General features: G+C 50.1%; 1 protein-coding gene across 1 annotated transcript in view; it reads left to right on the top strand.

The window, feature by feature from the left end:
- Positions 1-621: 621 nt before the first annotated feature.
- The window catches only part of LOC144675840 (uncharacterized), a gene marked incomplete at its 3' end in the record, with an annotated part of 43,029 nt that continues 24,231 nt past the window's right edge, over positions 622-19,419 (top strand). Inside the window, exon 1 of the mRNA XM_078536415.1 lies at positions 622-909. Within this exon, the coding sequence (XP_078392541.1) occupies positions 750-909 (160 nt within the window). The remainder of the gene's footprint in view (positions 910-19,419) is intronic.

Below are 19,419 nucleotides of genomic sequence, written 5' to 3'. Positions count from 1 at the left end.
CTAACTTCCCAAATTCCCTGCCCAGACACTCGACGGACTCCAGTTGTGTGGGGCTGTGACCTCCTGGACCCCTGGGGAGCTTGGAGGGAGGGGACAGCTGGATGAGGCTGGAGATTAATCCTGGCAATAGTGAGGGGGCTGAGAGTCACTCACCACCCTGACTTGGAAATATATCGGCCGTTCCTTCACTGTCGCTGGGTCAAAATCCTGGAACTCCCTGCCTAACAGCACTGTGGGTGTACCTACACCACATGGACTGCAGCGGTTCAAGAAGGCAGCTCACCACCCCCTTCTCAAGGGTAACTGGGGATGGACAATAAATGCTGGCCCAGCCAGCGAAGCCCACATCCTGTGACAAAAGAATAATTAGCCTCAGTGAGACTTTAACATGATGATCAGTTCAATCCTCTAATATTTACTGCTGATCCTGTTTCACTGTTGACATCATTCTTCTGCTGGATCTGCATCTTTAAGAGTCACTGAGCCTGACAGAGGCTGTAAGGGTTAATGTTTAAAGCAATGTGTTTGGGCGGTGCCTCCGGCTCTGGCTCAATCCCTCTGTTTTCTTTCCAAATATTTCCAAGAATCAGGCTCCAATCTTCCACGTGGACCAGAAAGATATCTCCCGTCTCCAGTCCCAGCTTCGATCTCTTTCTCACCGCTTCCTCTGACACAACAGGAGAGAAAGGGTTAACCTTGGGTGGGGAGACTGGAGCTGTGGGGAGCACTGCCTGGTGATTGTCTGGAGAATGTCTGTCACTCTCCCCAGTTTTGTACTTGATTCCGGATGGTTACAGTTCCTCTGGGTCTCGGCTCTTGTCTCTTTCACACTGACCCTCTGGCTCATCTTTCTGTTCTGTGGATTGAGGAGTCATCATCAGGAGCACCTCTGGATTAACACCTGGACAGGTAAGCGAGAGAGAGGGGGACAAGGGGCAGAGGAAGGGAGGGAGAGATGCTCAGAAAGAAGGAGAGAGGGAGGGAGTGGCAGAGGGAAATCAAGCATCTTCAACGTGAGTGAGGGAGGGTGTGAAGCCAGCCTGCGAATAAAGACAGAGGGTCTTTGAACACGGAGTGATATTGACGTTAAACATTAACAATGAGGTGAAGTGCTCTGCCAGCTGTTGATCGGGTTAGGAGTGGGCCCCAGATGGAAGCTGCAGTTAGAGTCTGGCGACAGAAGGAGTCCTCACAGGCCAGGCAGAGCACGGTGAGCAGTGAACTACCAATGGGATAGTCAGGAGGCTGAAGACAGAGCTGGACAATCATTCTCTCAGCTCCTCTCTCCCCGCTACAGATTCACTCAAACACACGGACTGAGTATGTGTGACTTCCACATGACAGGCTGACACCACCCCGAGAACCAGGTGCTTTCTCCTCAGCTGGGTTTAGTTTACTCATCTTCTATCCAGCCTCACAGGCCCAGGGTTTAGCCCCAAATCCCAAACTCCAGCTGGGAGCCCTCACTCATCCTGGAGCAGGAAGCAAAGGCACTGCCTGATGAATCCCTGCTTTCTCAAAATCCACAAACACAGAGCCCAGGCCGGGATTCCGAGGGATTGACCTCCAATCATTAGGCCAAACTGCTCCAACATGTCACACCCTCCGACTCCACCAAATCCCGATACTCCCAGGACAAGTACAGCACGGGGTTAGATACAGATGAAATCTCCCTCTACACTGTCCCCATCAAACACTCCCAGGGCAGGTACAGCAAGGGGTTAGATACAGAGTAAAGCTCCCTCTACACTGTCCCCATCAAACACTCCCAGGACAGGTACAGCACGGGGTTAAATACAGAGTAAATCTCCCTCTACACCGTCCCCATCAAACACTCCCAGGACAGGTACAGCACGGGGTTAGATACAGAGTAAAGCTCCCTCTACACTGTCCCCATCAAACACTCCCAGGACAGGTACAGCACAGGGTTAGATACAGAGTAAAGCTCCCTCTACACTGTCCCCATCAAACACTCCCAGCACAGGTACAGCACGGGGTTAGATACAGAGTAAAGCTCCCTCTACACTGTCCCCATCAAACACTCCCAGGACAGGTACAGCACGGGGTTAGATACAGAGTAAAGCTCCCTCTACACTGTCCCCATCAAACACTCCCAGGACAGGTACAGCACGGGGTTAGATACAGAGTAAAGCTCCCTCTACACTGTCCCCATCAAACACTCCCAGGACAGGTACAGCACAGGGTTAGATACAGAGTAAAGCTCCCTCTACACTGTCCCCATCAAACACTCCCAGGACAGGTACAGCACGGGGTTAGATACAGAGTAAAGCTCCCTCTACACTGTCCCCATCAAACACTCCCAGGACAGGTACAGAATGGGGTTAGGTACAGAGTAACAGTTCATAGAACTATAGAAACATTACAGCATAGAAAGAGGCCATTCAGCCCATTGTGTCTGTGCCAGCCAACAAAGAAAAAAATCAAAGAAACTAGCTGCTCATTTTAATCCCACTTCCCAGTTCCTGGCCCGTAGCTTTGCAGGTTCCAGCACTTCAGATGCAGATCCAGGTACCTTTTAAATGAATTGAGTGTTTCAGCCTCAACCACCAGTTTAGACAGTGAATTCCAGACGCCCACCATCCTCTGGGTGAAAAGGTTTTTCCTCATGTCCCCTCTAATCCATCTACCAATCACCTTCAATCTATGGCCCCTGGTAATTGACCCCTCAGGTAGGGGAAACATGTCTCTCCTGTCTCCCTATCTAGGCCCCTCGTAATTTTATATACCTCAATTAGGTCACCCCACAGCCCCCTAAGTTCTAAGGAAAACAACCCCAGCCTATCCAGTCTCCACTCATAGCTGCAACTTTCACACCCTGACAACATTCTTGTAAATCTTATGAGGAAAGTTTGGACAGGCCAGGCTGGTGTCTGCTGGAGTTGAACTAGTTACAGGCAACTTCATTTAAGGGGAGGAGGTGGTGTAATGATATTGTCACTGGATGAGTAATCCAGAGACCCAGGGCAATGCTCCGGGAATCGGGTTCGAATCTAACCACAGCAACTCCTCAGATACTGAAGCAGTCCATGTCCAAATGCAGAAAGACCTGGACAATATCCAGGCTTGGGCTGACAAGTAACATTCGCACCAGTGTCAGGCAATGACCATCTCCAACAAGAGAGAACCCAACCATCGCCCCATGACATTCAATGACATTACCATCACTGAATCCCCCACTATCAAAATCCTGGTGGTTCCCATTGACCAGAAACTGAACTGGACTAGCCATATAAATACTGTGGCTACAAGAGCAGGTCAGAGGCTAGGAATCCTGCAACAAGTAACTCACCTCCTGACTCCCCAAAGCCTGTCCACCATCTACAAGGCACAAGTCAGGAGTGTGATGGAATACTCCCCACTTGCCTGGGTGAGTGCAGCTCCCACAACACTCAAGAAGCTTGACACCATCCAGGACAAAGCAGCCGCTTGATTGGCACCACATCCACAAACATTCACTCCCTCCACCACCGACACACAGTAGCAGCAGTGTGTACCATCTACGAGATGCACTGCAGGAATTCACCAAGGCTTCTTAGACAGCTCCTTCTAAACCCAAGACCACTACCATCTAGAAGGACAAGGGCAGCAGATAGATGGGAACACCACCACCTGGAAGTCCGCTCCAAGTCACTCACCATCCTGACTTGGAAATATTTCACTGTTCCTTCACTGTCGCTAGGTCAAAATCCTGGAACTCCCTCCCTAACAGCACTGTGGGTGTACCTACACCACATGGACTGCAGCGGTTTAAGAAGGCAGCTCACCACCACCTTCTCAAGGGCAATTAGGGATGGGCAATAAATGCTGGCCCAGCCAGTGAAGCCCACATCCTGAAAATGAATTTTAAAAAATGTCCTGCTGAAATTGTATAGAGCCTTGGTGAGACCACACCTGGAGTATTATGTATGGTTTTAGCCTGTACTCTGTTTCCTGTTAGCCAGCCAATCTTCTATCCATGCCGATATGTTACCCCCCACCCCATGAGCTTCTAATTTCTGCAATAACTTTGATGTGGCACTTTATCAAATGCCTTCCGGAAATCTAAGTACAGTACATTTCCCTTTATCCACAGCACACGTGACTCAAAGAACTTCAATAAATTTGTTAAACATGATTTTCCTTTCACAAAACCATGTTGACTCTGACCGATTGCCTTAAATTTTTCTCAATGCTCTGCTATAATATCGTTAATAATAGCTCCGAACATTTTCCCTGTGACAGATGTTAGGCTAACTGGCCTGTAGTTTCCTGCTTTCTGTCTCCCTCCCTTTTTGGATGAAAGAGTTACATTCGCTATTTTCCAACCTAATGGAACCTTCCCGAATCTAAGGAATTATGGAAAATTAAAACCAATGCATCAAGTATCTCACTAGCCACTTCTTTCAAGACCTTAGAGTCACAGAGCTATAGAGTCATAGAGTTTTACAGCACAGAAACAGGCCCTTCGGCCCATCGTATCTGTGCCGGCCATCAAGCCCCTATCTATTCTAATCCCATTCTCCAGTACTTGGCCCGTAGCCCTGTATGCTATGACATTTCAAGTGTTCATCCAAATACTTCTTAAATGTTGTGAGGGTTCCTGTCTCTACCACCCCCTCAGGCAGCGAGTTCCAGATTCCAAACACCCTCTGGGTGAAAATTTTTTTCCTCAAATTCCCTCTAAACCTCCTGCCCCTTACTTTAAATCTATGCCCCCTGGTTATTGACACCACCACTAAGGGGAAAAGTTTTTTCCTATCTACCCTATCGTCCCTCATAATTTTGTATACCTCAATCAGGTCCCCCCTCAGCCTTCTCTGTTCTAAGGAAAACAACTCCAGCCTATCCAGTCTCTCTTCATAGCTGAAACGCTCCAGTGCCTCAGCTAATAAAGGCAAGTATCCCCTATACCTTCTAAACCACCTTACCTACCTGTGCTGCTGCCTTCAGGGATCTATGGACATGTACACCAAGGTCCCTCTGATCCTCTGTTCTTCCTAGGGCCCTACCATTCATTGTCTATTCCCTTGCTGTGTTAGTCCTCCCAAAATGTATCACCTCACACTTCTCAGGATTAAATTCCATTTGCCACTGCTCTGCCCATCTTACCAGCCCATCTATATCGTCCTCTAATCTAAGGCTTTCTTCCTCACTATTTATGGCTCCACCAATTTTCATGTTACCTGCGAACTTACTGATCATGCCTCCTATATTCATGTCTAAATCATTAATGTACACGACAAACAGCAAGGGTCGCAGCACCGATCCCTGCGGTACACCACTCGTCACAGGCTTCCAATTGCAAAAACAGCCTTCGACCATCACCCTCTGCCTCCTGCCACTAAGCCAATTTTGGATCCAATTTTCCAAATTGCCCTGGATCCCATGGGCTCTTACCTTCTTGACCATTCTCCCATGCGGGGCCTTGTCAAAAGCCTTACTGAAGTCCATGTAGACTACATCAACCACACTACCCTCATCTACAGAACTAGTCACCTCCTCGAAAAATTCAATCAAATTTGTTGGACATGATCTCCTCCTGACAATGCTGACTATCCCTGATTAATCTCTGCCTCTCCAAGTGGAGTTTAATACTGTCCCTCAGAATTTTTTCCAATAGTTTCCCTACCACTGATGTTACACTCCCTGGCCTGTAATTACCTGGTTTATTCCTCCTACCCATCTTGAATAATGGTACCACACTCACTGTCCTCCAGTCCTCTGGCACCTCTCCTGTGGCCAGAGAGGATTTGAAAATTAGTGTTAGAGCCCCTGCAATCTCCTCCCTTGCCTCACACAACAGCCTGGGATACATCTCATCTGGGCCTGGGGATTTATCCATTTTTAAGCCCGCTAAAACCATTAATACCTCCTCCCTTTCAATGCTAATTTGTTCAAGTATATCACAATCCCCCTCTGGGGATTTCTACACCTACATCGGAGTGTTTGATGGGGACAGTGTGAATAAAGAGCAAAGAAAAGTACAGCACAGGAACAGGCCCTTCGGCCCTCCAAGCCTGCGCCGATCATATTGCCCGTCGACTAAAACATTTTGCACTTCCGGGGTCCGTATCCCTCTATTCCCATCCTATTCATGTATTTGTCAAGCTGCCTCTTAAACACCACTATCGTACCTGCTTCCACCACCTCCTCTGGCCGCGAATTCCAGACACTCACTACCCTCTGCGTAAAAAACTTGCCCCGCACATCTCCTCTATAGTTTTCTCCTCTCACCTTAAATCTATGTCCCCTAGTAATTGACTCTTCCACCCTGGGAAAAAGCTTCTGACTATCTACTCTGTCCATGCCACTCATAATTTTGTAAACTTGTATCAAGTCACCCCTCAATCCCTGTCGCTCTAGTGAGAACAATCCAAGTTTCTCCAACCTCTCCTCACAGCTAATAACCTCCAGACCAGGCAGCATCCTGGTAAACCTCCTCTGCACCCTCTCCAATGCCTCCATATCCTTCTGGTAATGTGGCGACCAGAATTGCACGCAATATTCCAAGTGTGGCCTAACCAAGGTTCTATACAGCTGCAGCATGACCTTTATACTCAATACCCCTGCCAATGAAGGCAAGCATGCCATATGCCTTCCTGACTACCTTATCCACCTGCGTTGCCACTTTCAGTGACCTGTGGACCTGTACACCCAGATCGCTCTGCCCATCGATGCACTTAAGGGTTCTGCCATTTACTGTGTAATCCTGCCTGTATTAGACCTTCCAAAATGCATTACCTCACATTTGTCCAGATTAAACTCTATCTGCCATTTCTCCGCCCAAGTCTCCAACCGATATATATCCCGCTGTATCCTTTGAAAATCCTCTTCACTATCTGCAACTCCTCCAACCTTAGTGTCATCTGCAAACTTACTAATTAGCCCAGTTACATTTTCCTCCAAATCATTTACGTATACTACAAACAGCAAAAGTCCCAGCACTGATCCCTGCGGAACTCCACTAGTCACAGCTCTCCATTCAGAAAAGCACCCTTCCACTGCTACCCTCTGTCTTCTATGACCAAGCCAATTCTGTATCCATCCTGCCAGCTCACCTCTGATCTCGTGCGACTTTACCTTGTGTACCAGTCTGCCATGAGGGACCTTGTCAAAGGCCTTACTGAAATCCATGTATATAACATCCACTGCCCTTCCATCGTCGATCATCTTTGTCACTTCCTCGAAAAACTCGATCAGATTAGTGAGACACGACCTCCCCTTCACAAAACCATGCTGCCTCTCACTAATACGTCCATTTGCTTCCAAATGGTAGTAAATCATTTCCCTACCACTGACGTAAGGCTGACCGGCCTGTAATTTCCTGGATTATCCCTGCTACCCTTCTAAAACAACGGAATAACATTGGCCATTCTCCAGTCCTCTGGGACCTCACCCGTAGCCAGTGAGGATACAAAAATTTCTGTCAAGGCCCCAGCAATCTCCTCCCTTGCCTCCCTCAGTACTCTGGGGTAGATCCCATCTGGCCCTGGGGACTTATCCACCTTAATATTCTTCAAGACGCCTAACACCTCCTCTTTTTTGATCTCAACATGATCCAGGCTATCTACACACTCTTCCCTAGACAAATCGACCGCTAAGTCCTTCTCTTTGGTGAATACTGATGATAAGTATTCATTCAGTATCTCTCCCATTTCTTCTGGCTCCACACAGATTCCCACCTCTGTCCCTGAGTGGGCCTACCCTTTCCCTGGCTACCCTCTTGCTTTTTACATATGTATAAAAGGCCTTGGGATTTTCCTTAATACTGGTTGCCAATGACTTTTCCTGGTAATTGTAATTTTCCCGAGTTCCTCCCTCCCTTCCATTTCCTGATTTACAGCTATTTCCGGGATGTTACTGGTATCCTCTATAGTGAAGACTGAAACCAAATTCCTGTTTAATTTATCCACCATCTCCCTACTTTCCATTATTAATTCCCCAGACGCACTCTCTATAGGACCAACTCTCACTCTGTTAAATCTTTTCCTATTTAAATATCTATAAAAACTCTTACTGTCTTTATATTTCTAGCTAGCTTTCTCTCATACTCTAATTTTTTCCTCCTTATTAACCTTTTTGTCATTCTTTGCTGTTCTTTATATTCTTTCCAATCTTCTGACCTGCCACCTGTCTTTGTGTAATTATTTGCTTTTTCTTTAAGTCTGATACTGACTTTAACTTTTTGGTTAACCATGGATGGTGGGCCCTTGGAATTTTTCTTTCTCACTGGAATGTATATATTCTGTGTATTCTGAAATATCCCTTTAAATTCACTTCTGATACTGAACTTCTATTGACGTATCCCTTAACTTCACTTGCCAGTTCACTTTAGCTAGCTCTGCTTTCATACTCTCATAATTGCCCTTATTTAAGTTTAAAATAGTCATGGACGTACTCGTTTCTCCTCAAAATGAATGTAAAATTCAATCATCATATGATCGCTGCTACCTCGGGGTGCCTTCACTAGGAAATCATCAATCAATCCTACTGTGTTGCACAATACCAGGTCTAGTAGAGCCTGCTTTCTGGTTGGCTCCAAAACGTACTGTTCTAAGAAATTATCCAAAAAACATTCTATAAATTCATCTATGCTATCTTTGCCTATTTGATTTTTCTAGTCTATATCTAGATTAAAACCCCCCATGATTATTGCTGTACCTTTCTGGAAAGCTCCCATTATATCTTCTTTTATACCCTGTCCTACTGTGTAGTTACAATTAGGGGGCCTGCACCCCACTCCCACAAGTGACTCTTTGCCTTTATCATTCCTTATCTCAACCCAAACCACTTAGAACCATAGAACACTACAGCACAGAAAACAGGCCATTCGGCCCTTCTAGTCTGTGCCGAAATATTATTCCACTAGTCCCACTTCTACATCCTGGTTCCTGAACTTAGTTCATCCCGCTCTAATGCGCTAATACCATCATTAATTAACAGAGCCGCCCCACCATTTTTTCCTAACTTTCTGGCCTTCCTAAATGTCACATACCCTTCAATATGCAGGTCCCAATTTATGTCATCCTGTAGCCATGTCTCTGTAATGTCTATCAGATCGTACTTATTTATTTCAATTTGCGTTATCAGTTCATCTGTTTTGTTTCGATTGCTACATGCGTTTAGGTACAGAGACTTTAGTTTTGTCCTTTTATTATTTTTGTAGCGTCTAGCCTTATCTGCTGATTTACTCTTAGATTTGTACTCTGTCACTTCCTGTCACAGTATATTCCCCATATTAATACCTGTCTCTCTTGCCTCGTCTCTACTCTTTGATTTACCACATCTTCTGAAATTTGACCCCTTGCCCCCACTATTCAGTTTAAAACCCTCTCTACTTCCTCAGTTATGCGGCTGGTGAGGACTCCAGACCCAGCACGATTCAGGTGTAAACTGTCCCAATGGTCCAGACCCCATTTTCCCCACTATTGGTGCCAGTGCCCCTCGAACTGGAACCCACTTCTCCCACACCAGGTCTTTGAGCCACACATTCATCTCTCTAATCTGATTTGCCTGATGCCAATTTCCATGTGGATCAGGTAATAATCCAGAAATTATTACCTTTGAGGTTCTGCTTCTTAATTTGGTGCCTGGCTCCTCATACTGAGTACACAGAGCCTCCTTCTTCATCCTGCCTATGTCATTGGTACCTACATGGACCAAGACCACTGGATCCTCCCCCTGCCGCTGCAAATTCCTCTCCAGCCCTGAGCAGACGTCCTGAACCCTGGCACCAGGCAGGCAAGACAGCCGTCCGGACTCTCGCTCTTTGCTGCAGAGAACAGCGTCAATCCCCCTCACTACACTTCCCCCTATTACCACGACATTACTTTGTGCTTCCCCCACTTGAATGGTTTCCTGTACCACGGTGTCATAGTCAGTCAGCTCATCCACCCTGCAGCCCCCACTCTCATCCAAACAAGCTGAAAGAACCTCAAACCTACTGGACAATTGCAGAGGCTGACCCTCATGCACTCCTGCCCTCTCAGTCCCTTTACCTGCCTCAGCTACAGTCAGACCCTCCTGTCCCTGACCAACTTCCAAATCGAGGCCCTATCCTAATGAGTGTGACCGTCTCCTGGTACAAAGAGTCCAGGTAACTTTCCCTCTCCCTGATGTGTCACAGTGTCTGCAGCTCAGCCTCCAGCTCGATGACTCTGAGCTAAAACTCCTCGAGCCGCAGACACTGCAGACATGTTTGCCCTCTACAGATTAGTCTTTCGTACCTTTCTTTCATACATATAGTCGCTTCTTTCCCTTGTATCTTCTGCACTGGGTCTACTCACTCTAATAGACTGGTCATCTCAGTTCTGCCGAAGGGCCATGAAGGCTCAAAACGTTAACTGATTTCTTCTCCGCCGATGCTGCCAGACCTGCTGAGTTTTTCCAGGTAATTCTGTTTTTGACCTGCAACATCTTCCAGTTCAAAGAGTCATTGACTGGAAACATTCATCTCACCATTTTCCTGCTGACCTGTTGAGCATTTACTTTTTCTGCTTTAAAACATCTCTTTTGTACTGAGAACAGAAAACCTATGGCCTGATTCAGATGGAACAGAGTTCCTGAACAGGCCCCACCACCAAACCCTCCAAGCGCCGCCCATGCCAAGGGGCTGGGTAAGACTGGTGTCCAGGAGCTCCCACATGCTGCAGCTGTAACACATCACCTGTCCTTCCATACTTATGTGTTTTAATTCATTACTTAATTCTTTTATTCAATTATTTATTTTCCTTTATATCTTTATTAATCTTATCACAAATTCCGGTGCTATTTTAAACCTTGGGAATAGAATAGACCTTGATCTTTCATCGGATAGTCACCAAACAGCTAACTTCTTCCCCGGTAGCAGAGCGAGAACCAGTTCCTACAGGGTGAAAGAGTTAGAAAAAGCAAAGGAACACCTCCCTCCCCTCCTCACTGAACTCCCTCAGCTCACCAAACTCCCACACTCTGTTCAGGTCGTGTACTCAGTGCTAGTCACACTGAGAATGCCTGAATATATATATTCTAAACAGAGGGACTAGCTAAGTCTCTGGGTCCTCTTTTCGCTCGTTCTGTCCGGTGGGGGTTACCGGCCAGAATTTTCCCATCGGAGTGCGGGGGTGGCCCCTGCGGTGACGTCAGGCGAGTGTCCCAACACCACCGCACACCACCGCAGTATTTGGGAAGGTGGGCGCGCTATAAGGTCGGATGCGCGCCCGCCATCAATTAATGGGCAGTTAAGGCCCTTGAGGCATCGATTGATCTTGATTTTTCACAGCCTGTGCGATCTTCAGGATGTCGCAGGGCAGGAAAAGAGGGGTGAGTGGGGTCGTGAATGTGATGTTTAAGGGATTTAATTGTGAAAGTTACTGCTACTTTCCTGTGTGAGCAGGAATACTTCACAGCTCATACCAGCTGCCTGGGAAGAAGTAAAAGCCTTCAGGTCAGGACTCTACAGTAAAGATCATTTTTGGGGCCTGCAGCTTTCAGGAAGCCTTCCCTTAGCCTGGGAATGGGAGTCGTGCTTTCCACTGGAGGCACCTCCTGTGAGGAGGAAGGGAAGGCCAGAAGGTGGGGGAGGCCAGGAGTTCACATTCAGCCTCCACAGGAGGCACCTTTGGGAGGAGAGTCGCAGGCACAAGGGGCGCAGGGCCAACAGGAAGTCCAAGGCGGAAGGACCCGCAGAAGACACCACTATCCAAGGTATACAGGTGGCGAAGCAGCTACCTCGATATGTCTGAGGTGCAGTGCCGAAGGAGGCTCCATCTCTCAAGGGAGACAGTCACCTCCATCTGTCAGATGATAGGCCCTGAAATCTGTGCAAACTGTGTGGGTGGACACCCCATGCCAGTGGCGCTGAAGGTCACAGCTGCCCTCAACTTCTATGCCTCTGGCTCTTTCCGGGGGTCGGTGGGTGATCTTTGTGGAGTCTCCCAATCAGCTGTCCACACTTGTGTCAAGCAGGTGACAGGCGCTCTGTTCAGGTGTGCATTGACTTTCATCCACTACCGCTGGGACAAGGCAGGCCAGACACAGCGACCCAGAGGCTTCGCAGCGATTGCTGGCTTCCCCCGTGTCCAGGGTGCTATAGACTCTACACATGTGGCCATCAAGGCGCCAGCAGGTGAGCCCGGTGCCTTCGTCAACAGGAAGGGCTTCCACTCCATGAACGTGCAGATAGTGTGTGATCACAGGATGCTGATTCTACAAGTCTGTGCAAGGTACCCAGGCAGCTCCCACGACGCCTACATCCTCAGACACTCCCAGGTGCCGGGGCTCTTCAGTGCTCCAGCCTGGCTGGATGGTTGGCTGCTGGGTGACAAGGGCGATCCCCTCAAAAGGTGGCTCATGACCCCTCTCCGAGAGAGAACAGAGGCTGAGCAGCGCTAAAATAGCTGTGGTGGAGAGAACCATTGGTCTTCTCGAGATGCGCTTCCGATGCCTGGGTCGCTCAGGGTGCGCACTACAATAACCCCCAGATCGTGTGTCACTGATAGTGGTTGCATGCTGCGCTCTCCACAACCTGGCGCTGGAAAGGGGCGACGCAGTGGACAAGGAAGACATGGACACAGTTGCTCCAGATGCACATAATGAGTCCAGCAGTGAGTCCGAGGATGAGCATGCACAGGAGAACGCTGAGGGGGTAGACGCTGACCCGGGCATACTCCAGGGAGGCAGGGACACCCGGGAGGCTTTAATCCAAAGAACCTTCAGCTAGCCCACCACAGATGGACCTTCAACACACGCCAGAGGTGCAGGCTCCATACTTGATACCTGAGTGTTCAATCTGCCTAGATAGGAAAATTAAATAAGGCCCTTGTCAATAAAGCTCAGTGTCAAACTCATAACATCAGGGGTTCCCGTCCACCTGCAGAAGTAAGGAATCACCCTGAACCATGGTTACATATCAACATTTAATGAGATTACAAAAGTAACTTTAGAGAGCAAAAAAAAAGGTGTTGCACATCACATCAAGTCTTAAATGAACTCATATAGGGTAATATAAAAACACCAGTGAGAAACCCGTGGTCTGCCTAAGGTGCCTTATGTTTACATTTTCGGGTGCTATGTCTTGGTGCTGACCCGTCGCTGGGAGTGGCATCTGAGCCAGCCTGCTGACTCTGCTGTCCTGTTGGCCTCGATGACCTTGGTGGACATCCTCTGGCCCGTGGAGCCTGTGGTGGCGCCGCCTGGGAGGGAACGTCCAGTTCCACAGCTGCATCTCCCCAGTCGTCGCAGCTTTACCAGATGCTACGGTAACTGGGAGAGGGGCGGGGGAGCTGCTGCCCTCATCCGGAGCGTCCTGAGAGGAGCCCGCAGAGACGCCAGGCAGCTGCTGCGCTGATGTGAGGTCACTTTGGACCCCCTTGCTCACTGTAGATGGATGGGCACCAAGCTGGGATAGTTGGTGCCCAGACCATCTCCCACACTGGCACTGACCAGCTGAGGTCAATGCCTCTGTGAGGGCTTGCTGGTCTGAGCACAACTCCGGGAGGCCCTGATTGTTCTCCTGGAGGAGCCTCTCCACGAGTCGCCACTCACTCCATGGAGGAAACATGGCGCTTGGCCATGAGGCTCATTGCATTGGTGATGCTCCACGTAGACTCCTCAAGCACGGGCACCATGCCGCGCATAGCCTCATGTATCTCCGCCAGACCCTCCCGCACACCCTGCTGGACTTACAGCGTCTGCTGTCTCATGGATGACTCCAGAGGCACATCATCAGCCACTGACTGAGCATGTACCTGGTCCCCAGCGGTCCTCTGACTGCCAACGCCCTGGGCACTCTCTCTCTCTGCCCGCACCTCAAGCGAGCGTGCGGTGCCCTCACCACCGTGCCCCGGGACACTAGCCGATGTTCTAATTCCCACCGAGGTGCTAGTATCTGCGCTGGTGCCTGCCTGGCAGAGGAGGTGTGACGCTGGTGAGTGGATTTGTTCAGGGCCCTCAGGTGTGAGAGGTGGTCCCTCTGCCTCCTCCTCCCGGTCCTGCTCCGGTGATGCTGAAAGGAAGAACAAGGACATTTGATTAGTTACAGTGCAGACAAAGTCAACTTGCTTGCCGCTCTCCTGGACCATTATACGCTCATCCTTCCATAATCAATGGTCAACCCATGTTGTAAACTTCAATCACTGAGCATTCAGCAGTACCATGGCTTCTGGGACACACATGGTGACCTCAGTGCTCGGCAAACATACCTCCCCGTGGCCCCCAGCCTCACCGCCACTGGTGCACCTGGGAGCTTGGCGCCTCTCCAAATCCATGGCCAGCTGTTCAAAACGAGTCAAGATGGCCAACTGGGCCTGGCCTCCGCCAGTCCGCATCCACTCGGCCGAATTGTGTGCAGTCTTCTCCTGAAAAGGAGAGAAGAGCATTGATTAATCCAGCCTGTACCTGGATTCCCATCGCATCCCTGCCAACCCAGCCAGAGTGGGACATTGCAGGGCTCCAGTTCTGCATCACCCCACAGCTGCCGCACACTCACCCAAACAAGCCAGGGCTGACCCCCCACCCTTGCCCAAATGCTGCCTCCATCACACTTTGCTAAGCAAGGAGGCACAAGCACCTGGAACGCCAAGGGCAGCAGATGGATTGGTGCCCCTCCAACCTGGAAGCTCCCCTCCCAGCATGTTAGCAGCCAGCATGCTTCTCAGTTCCAGCACTCTGCCTAGGTGCAGATCCTGGAGTTTCCCCTCCATTCTATACCCTGGGTGTCAGTGCAGGTGCAGAACCCATCTCAGCTCAACTCTCTCAGGGCGAACTAGGCATGGGCAATATCTGCTGGCCCACCCAGCGAGGGATCCATGCTGTGAAGGAGTCAATGCTGTAACTGTACTCAGAGTTGCCGGGGGGTGGGGTGGTGAGGGTTGGGGGGAAAAGGGTAACGGCTGCATTAAGTGACCTGAGCCAACATGGTTCTCACCCTTCCCGAGTGCAGAAGGTCGTTGAATCATTTTCAGCACTGGACCCGTGTGCATCGCACCTCATCCTGCGAGCTCACACTCTCGGCCACCTCCTCCCTCACACGTTTGGTCACGTGGGGGGGCCTCTGCCTCCCGTCCCTCAGAATCAGGACCTCCTGCCATGCTCCTCCTCCAGGAGGGCTACTAGGCACTCATCCGAGAACCGAGGGGCACAATGATCCGCTGGCCTGCCCTCCAACCTGCCCTACCCTCCGGCCTGGCCTGACCCGCTGCCCTACCCTCCGGCCTGGCCTGACCCGCTGCCCTACCCTCCGGCCTGGCCTGACCCGCTGCCCTACCCTCCGGCCTGGCCTGTCCCGCTGCCCTACCCTCCGGCCTGGCCTGTCCCACTGCCCTACCCTCCGGCCTGGCCTGTCTCACTGCCCTACCCTCCGGCCTGGCCACTGCCCTACCCTCCAGCCTGGCCTGTCCCACTGCCCTACCCTCCGGCCTGGCCTGTCCCACTGCCCTACCCTCCAGCCTGGCCTGTCCCACTGCCCTACCCTCCGGTCTGCCCTGTCCCGCTGCCCTACCCTCCGGCCTGGCCTGTCCCCCTGCCCTACCCTCCGGCCTGGCCTGTCCCCCTGCCCTACCCTCCGGCTTGGCCTGTCCCACTGCCCTACCCTCCAGCCTGGCCTGTCCCACTGCCCTACCCTCCAGCCTGCCCTGTCCCGCTGCCCTACCCTCCGGCCTGGCCTACCCTCCAGCCTGGCCTGGCTGCTGCCCTACCCTCCGGCCTGGCCTGCCCTCCAACCTGCCCTACCCTCCGGCCTGGCCTGTCCCCCTGCCCTACCCTCCGGCCTGGCCTGTCCCACTGCCCTACCCTCCGGCCTGGCCTGTCCCACTGCCCTACCCTCCGGCCTGGCCTGTCCCACTGCCCTACCCTCCGGCCTGGTCTGTCCCACTGCCCTACCCTCCGGCCTGGCCTGTCCCACTGCCCTACCCTCCGGCCTGGCCTGTCCCACTGCCCTACCCTCCGGCCTGGCCTGTCCCACTGCCCTACCCTCCGGCCTGGCCTGTCCCACTGCCCTACCCTCCGGCCTGGCCTGTCCCGCTGCCCTACCCTCCGGCCTGGCCTGGCTGCTGCCCTACCCTCCGGCCTGGCCACTGCCCTACCCTCCGGCCTGGCCTGACCCGCTGCCCTACCCTCCGGCCTGGCCTGGCCGCTCCCCTACCCTCCGAATTTGCGTGATGTACAGTAGCCCCCTGCTCTGCTCTTCTCCCGGCCATTACGGGCAGCGTTTCCAAGGCTGTGAGCCCTCCCTTTATACCGACCACCAGGTCGCCATTGGACCCGATGTTCTGAGCGTGCCCACTGCTGCCCTCCCACTCCCGCTAGGCACGGGGGTCGTGAAGGATGCTGGGAGGGCCTTAATTTGCCCGGCCGTGTAAAATGGCAGCGCGGACCCGATCGCTGGTGGTGGGCCGGCCCACACCCACTCCCACCAGGCCCGCTCGATATGGGGGAAATTCTCCCCACTCTTCTAGGTGGGGGGGTCACTGTCCCCGGTCCCCTTTTCACTCACTGAAAGGCAGAGAATCTGAGAGTGAGTCTGGAAGGCAAAGGAAACAAAAGATAGAAAATAAAAGAGAGAGTTTGGCAGTGCTGAGGGATTTATACTTCAATACAAGGAGCAGGGCAAATAAAGCAGACGAGCTGAGGGCACAGTGAGAAACGTGGCTGTTTGATATCTGAACTATTCCAGAAACATGGCTTAAAGAGGGACAGGAATGGCAGCTCAACATTCCTGGCTCAGGCGTTCTCAGACGAGATAGAGAGCGGGATGAAAAGGGAGGAGGAGTGCCAATTTTGGTGAGAGAAGCAATGACAGTGATGATGAGGGATGATACGTTGGAAGGATTATCAATTGAGGCCACAAGGGTTGTGCTAAGGAACAGAAAAGGGGCAGTCACACCGCTGGGAGTGTACTATTGACCCCCAAAGCAGAGGGAGAAATGAAGAGCAAAGATGTGGGCAAATCTCTGACAGGTGCAAAAACAGTAGGGCAGTAATAGTACGGGATTTTAACTACCCCAATATTAACTGGCATAGTTTTAGTGTGAAAGAAATGGAGGGTCAGAATTCTTAAGGTGCATTCAGGAGCAATGTTTTGGCCAGTATGTAGCAAGCCCAACAAGAGAGGAAGCAGTTCTGAACGTAGTTTTCGGAAAGGAAGCTGGGCAGGCGGAAGGAGTGACATTGGGGGAGCATTTTGGTGGCAGTGATCATAAGACCATAAGACATAGGAGCAGAAATTAGGCCATTCAGCCCATCGAGTCTGCTCCGCCATTCAATCATGGCTGATAAGTTTCTCAACCCCATTCTCCTGCCTTCTCCCCGTAACCTTTGATCCCCTTACCAATCAAGAACCTATCTATCTCGCTCTTAAATACACTCAATGACCTGGCCTCCACAGCCTTCTGTGGCAATGAATTCCATAGATTCACCACTCTCTGGCTAAAGAAGTTTCACCTCATCTCTGTTCTAAAAGCTCTTCCCTTTACTCTGAGGCTGTGCCCTCGGGTCCTAGTCTCTCCTACTAATGGAAACATCTTCCCCATGTCCACTCTATCCAGGCCTTTCAGTATTCTGTAAGTTTCAATCAGATCCCCCCTCATCCTTCTAAACTCCATCGAGTATAGACCCAGAGTGTCCTCAAACATCCCTCATATGTTAAGCCTTTCATTCCTGGGATCGTTCTCGTGAACCTCCTCTGGACCCTCTCCAGGGCCAGCACATCCTTCCTGAGATACAGGGCCCAAAATTGCTGACAATATTCTAAATGTGGTCTGACCAGAGCCTTATAAAGCTCAGCAGCACATCCCTGCTTTTATATTCTAGTCCTCTCGAAATAAATGCCAACATTGCATTTGCCTTCCTAACTACCGACTCAACCTGCAAGTTAACCTTAAGAAAATCCTGGACTAGGACTCCCAAGTCCCTTTGCACTCCAGATTTCTGAATTCTCTCCCCATTTAGAAAATAGTCTATGCCTCTATTCTTCCTACCAAAGTGCATGACCTCACACTTCCCCATGTTGCATTCCATCTGCCACTTCTTTGCCCATTCTCCTAACCTGTCCAAATCCTTCTGCAGCCTCCCCGCCTCCTCAATACTGCAAAGTTAACCAGAAGGCCCTCAGTTCCTTCATCTAACTCAGTCAGTTTTAACATAATTATGGAAAAGGGCAAAGATAAAACAAAAGTTAAATTTCTAAATTGGGGCACGGCCAATTTTACTGAGCTGAGGAATGATTCAGCAAAAGTGGACTGGAAACAGCTACTTGAAGGTAACTCAGTGTCCGAGCAGTGGGAGGTACTCAAAGGGGAGGTTCACGGGATTCAGAGTAAACACGTTCCCACAAAGGAAAGGGGTGGGACGGCCAAATCTACAGCCCCCTGGATATCGAGGAGCTCACAGGGTGAGATAAGGCAGAAAAGGAAAGCTTATGTCAGTCACCGAGAACTCAATACTACAGAAAGCTGAGGGGAGGATAGAGAGTGGAGGGGTGAAATCAAAAAGGAAAATAGGAAAGCAAAGAGAGGACATGAAAGAATATTGGACGCAAAATCAAGGGGAACCCAAAGATGTTTTATCAAAACATTAAGAGTGAGAGAATAACTAAGGAGGGAGTAAGGCCCAGAAAAACCAGAAGGTAACCTGTGTGTGGAGGTGGAGGATGTGGGTGTGGATCTTAGTGAATAGTTTGTGTCTGTCTTCACAAAAGAGGGGACAATGCAGATATTGTAGTTAAGGAGGAGGAGTGTGAAGTATTGGATGTGATAAACACAGGGAGAGAGGGAGTATGAAGGGGATTAACATCCTTGAAAGTGGATAAATCACTAGGGCCGGATGAAATGTACCCCAGGCTGTTCAAAGAAGCCAGGGAGGAAATTGAGGAGGGTCTGACCATCATTTTCCAATCCTCACTGGATACGGGTGAGGTGCCGGACGATTGGAGGTCTGATAACATTGTACCTTTGTTTAAAAGGGGAGGGAGGGATAGACTGAATAATTACAGGCCAGTCAGTCTAACCTCAGCAGTGGGCAAGTTATTGGAATCAATTCTGAGGGACAGGATCACCTGTCACTTGGAGAGACACAGATTAATCAGGGACAGTCAGCTTGGATTGGTTAAGGGAAGATCGTGTCTGACTAATCTGATTGAATTTTTTGAGGAATTAACAAGGAGGATTGTTATGCTACAGCTGATGGTAAATGCTGAGCTGCTCAAACCCCAGAGGGAAACTTGAAACAACTGCCACAACTATTTTGCAATTTGTATAAATTTCTAGATATGTGCTTTGAATTCAGTAGGAATAAGACCACCAAGTCTTATAGGTTTCTTACAAAACTAAATTAAACCTTTATTAATTAAAAAAATTATTTCAAGCACATACATAAATCTATAAATTACTACTATAACTTCTAAATCCCCAGTTAATCTAACTCCTTGGGGAGAATATTCCCCCC

This window comes from Cetorhinus maximus, unplaced genomic scaffold (genome assembly GCF_964194155.1).
Source record: "Cetorhinus maximus unplaced genomic scaffold, sCetMax3.hap1.1 HAP1_SCAFFOLD_1190, whole genome shotgun sequence".
In the NCBI taxonomy this organism is placed as follows: domain Eukaryota; kingdom Metazoa; phylum Chordata; class Chondrichthyes; order Lamniformes; family Cetorhinidae; genus Cetorhinus; species Cetorhinus maximus.
This window is presented reverse-complemented; position numbering and strand designations above follow the sequence as displayed.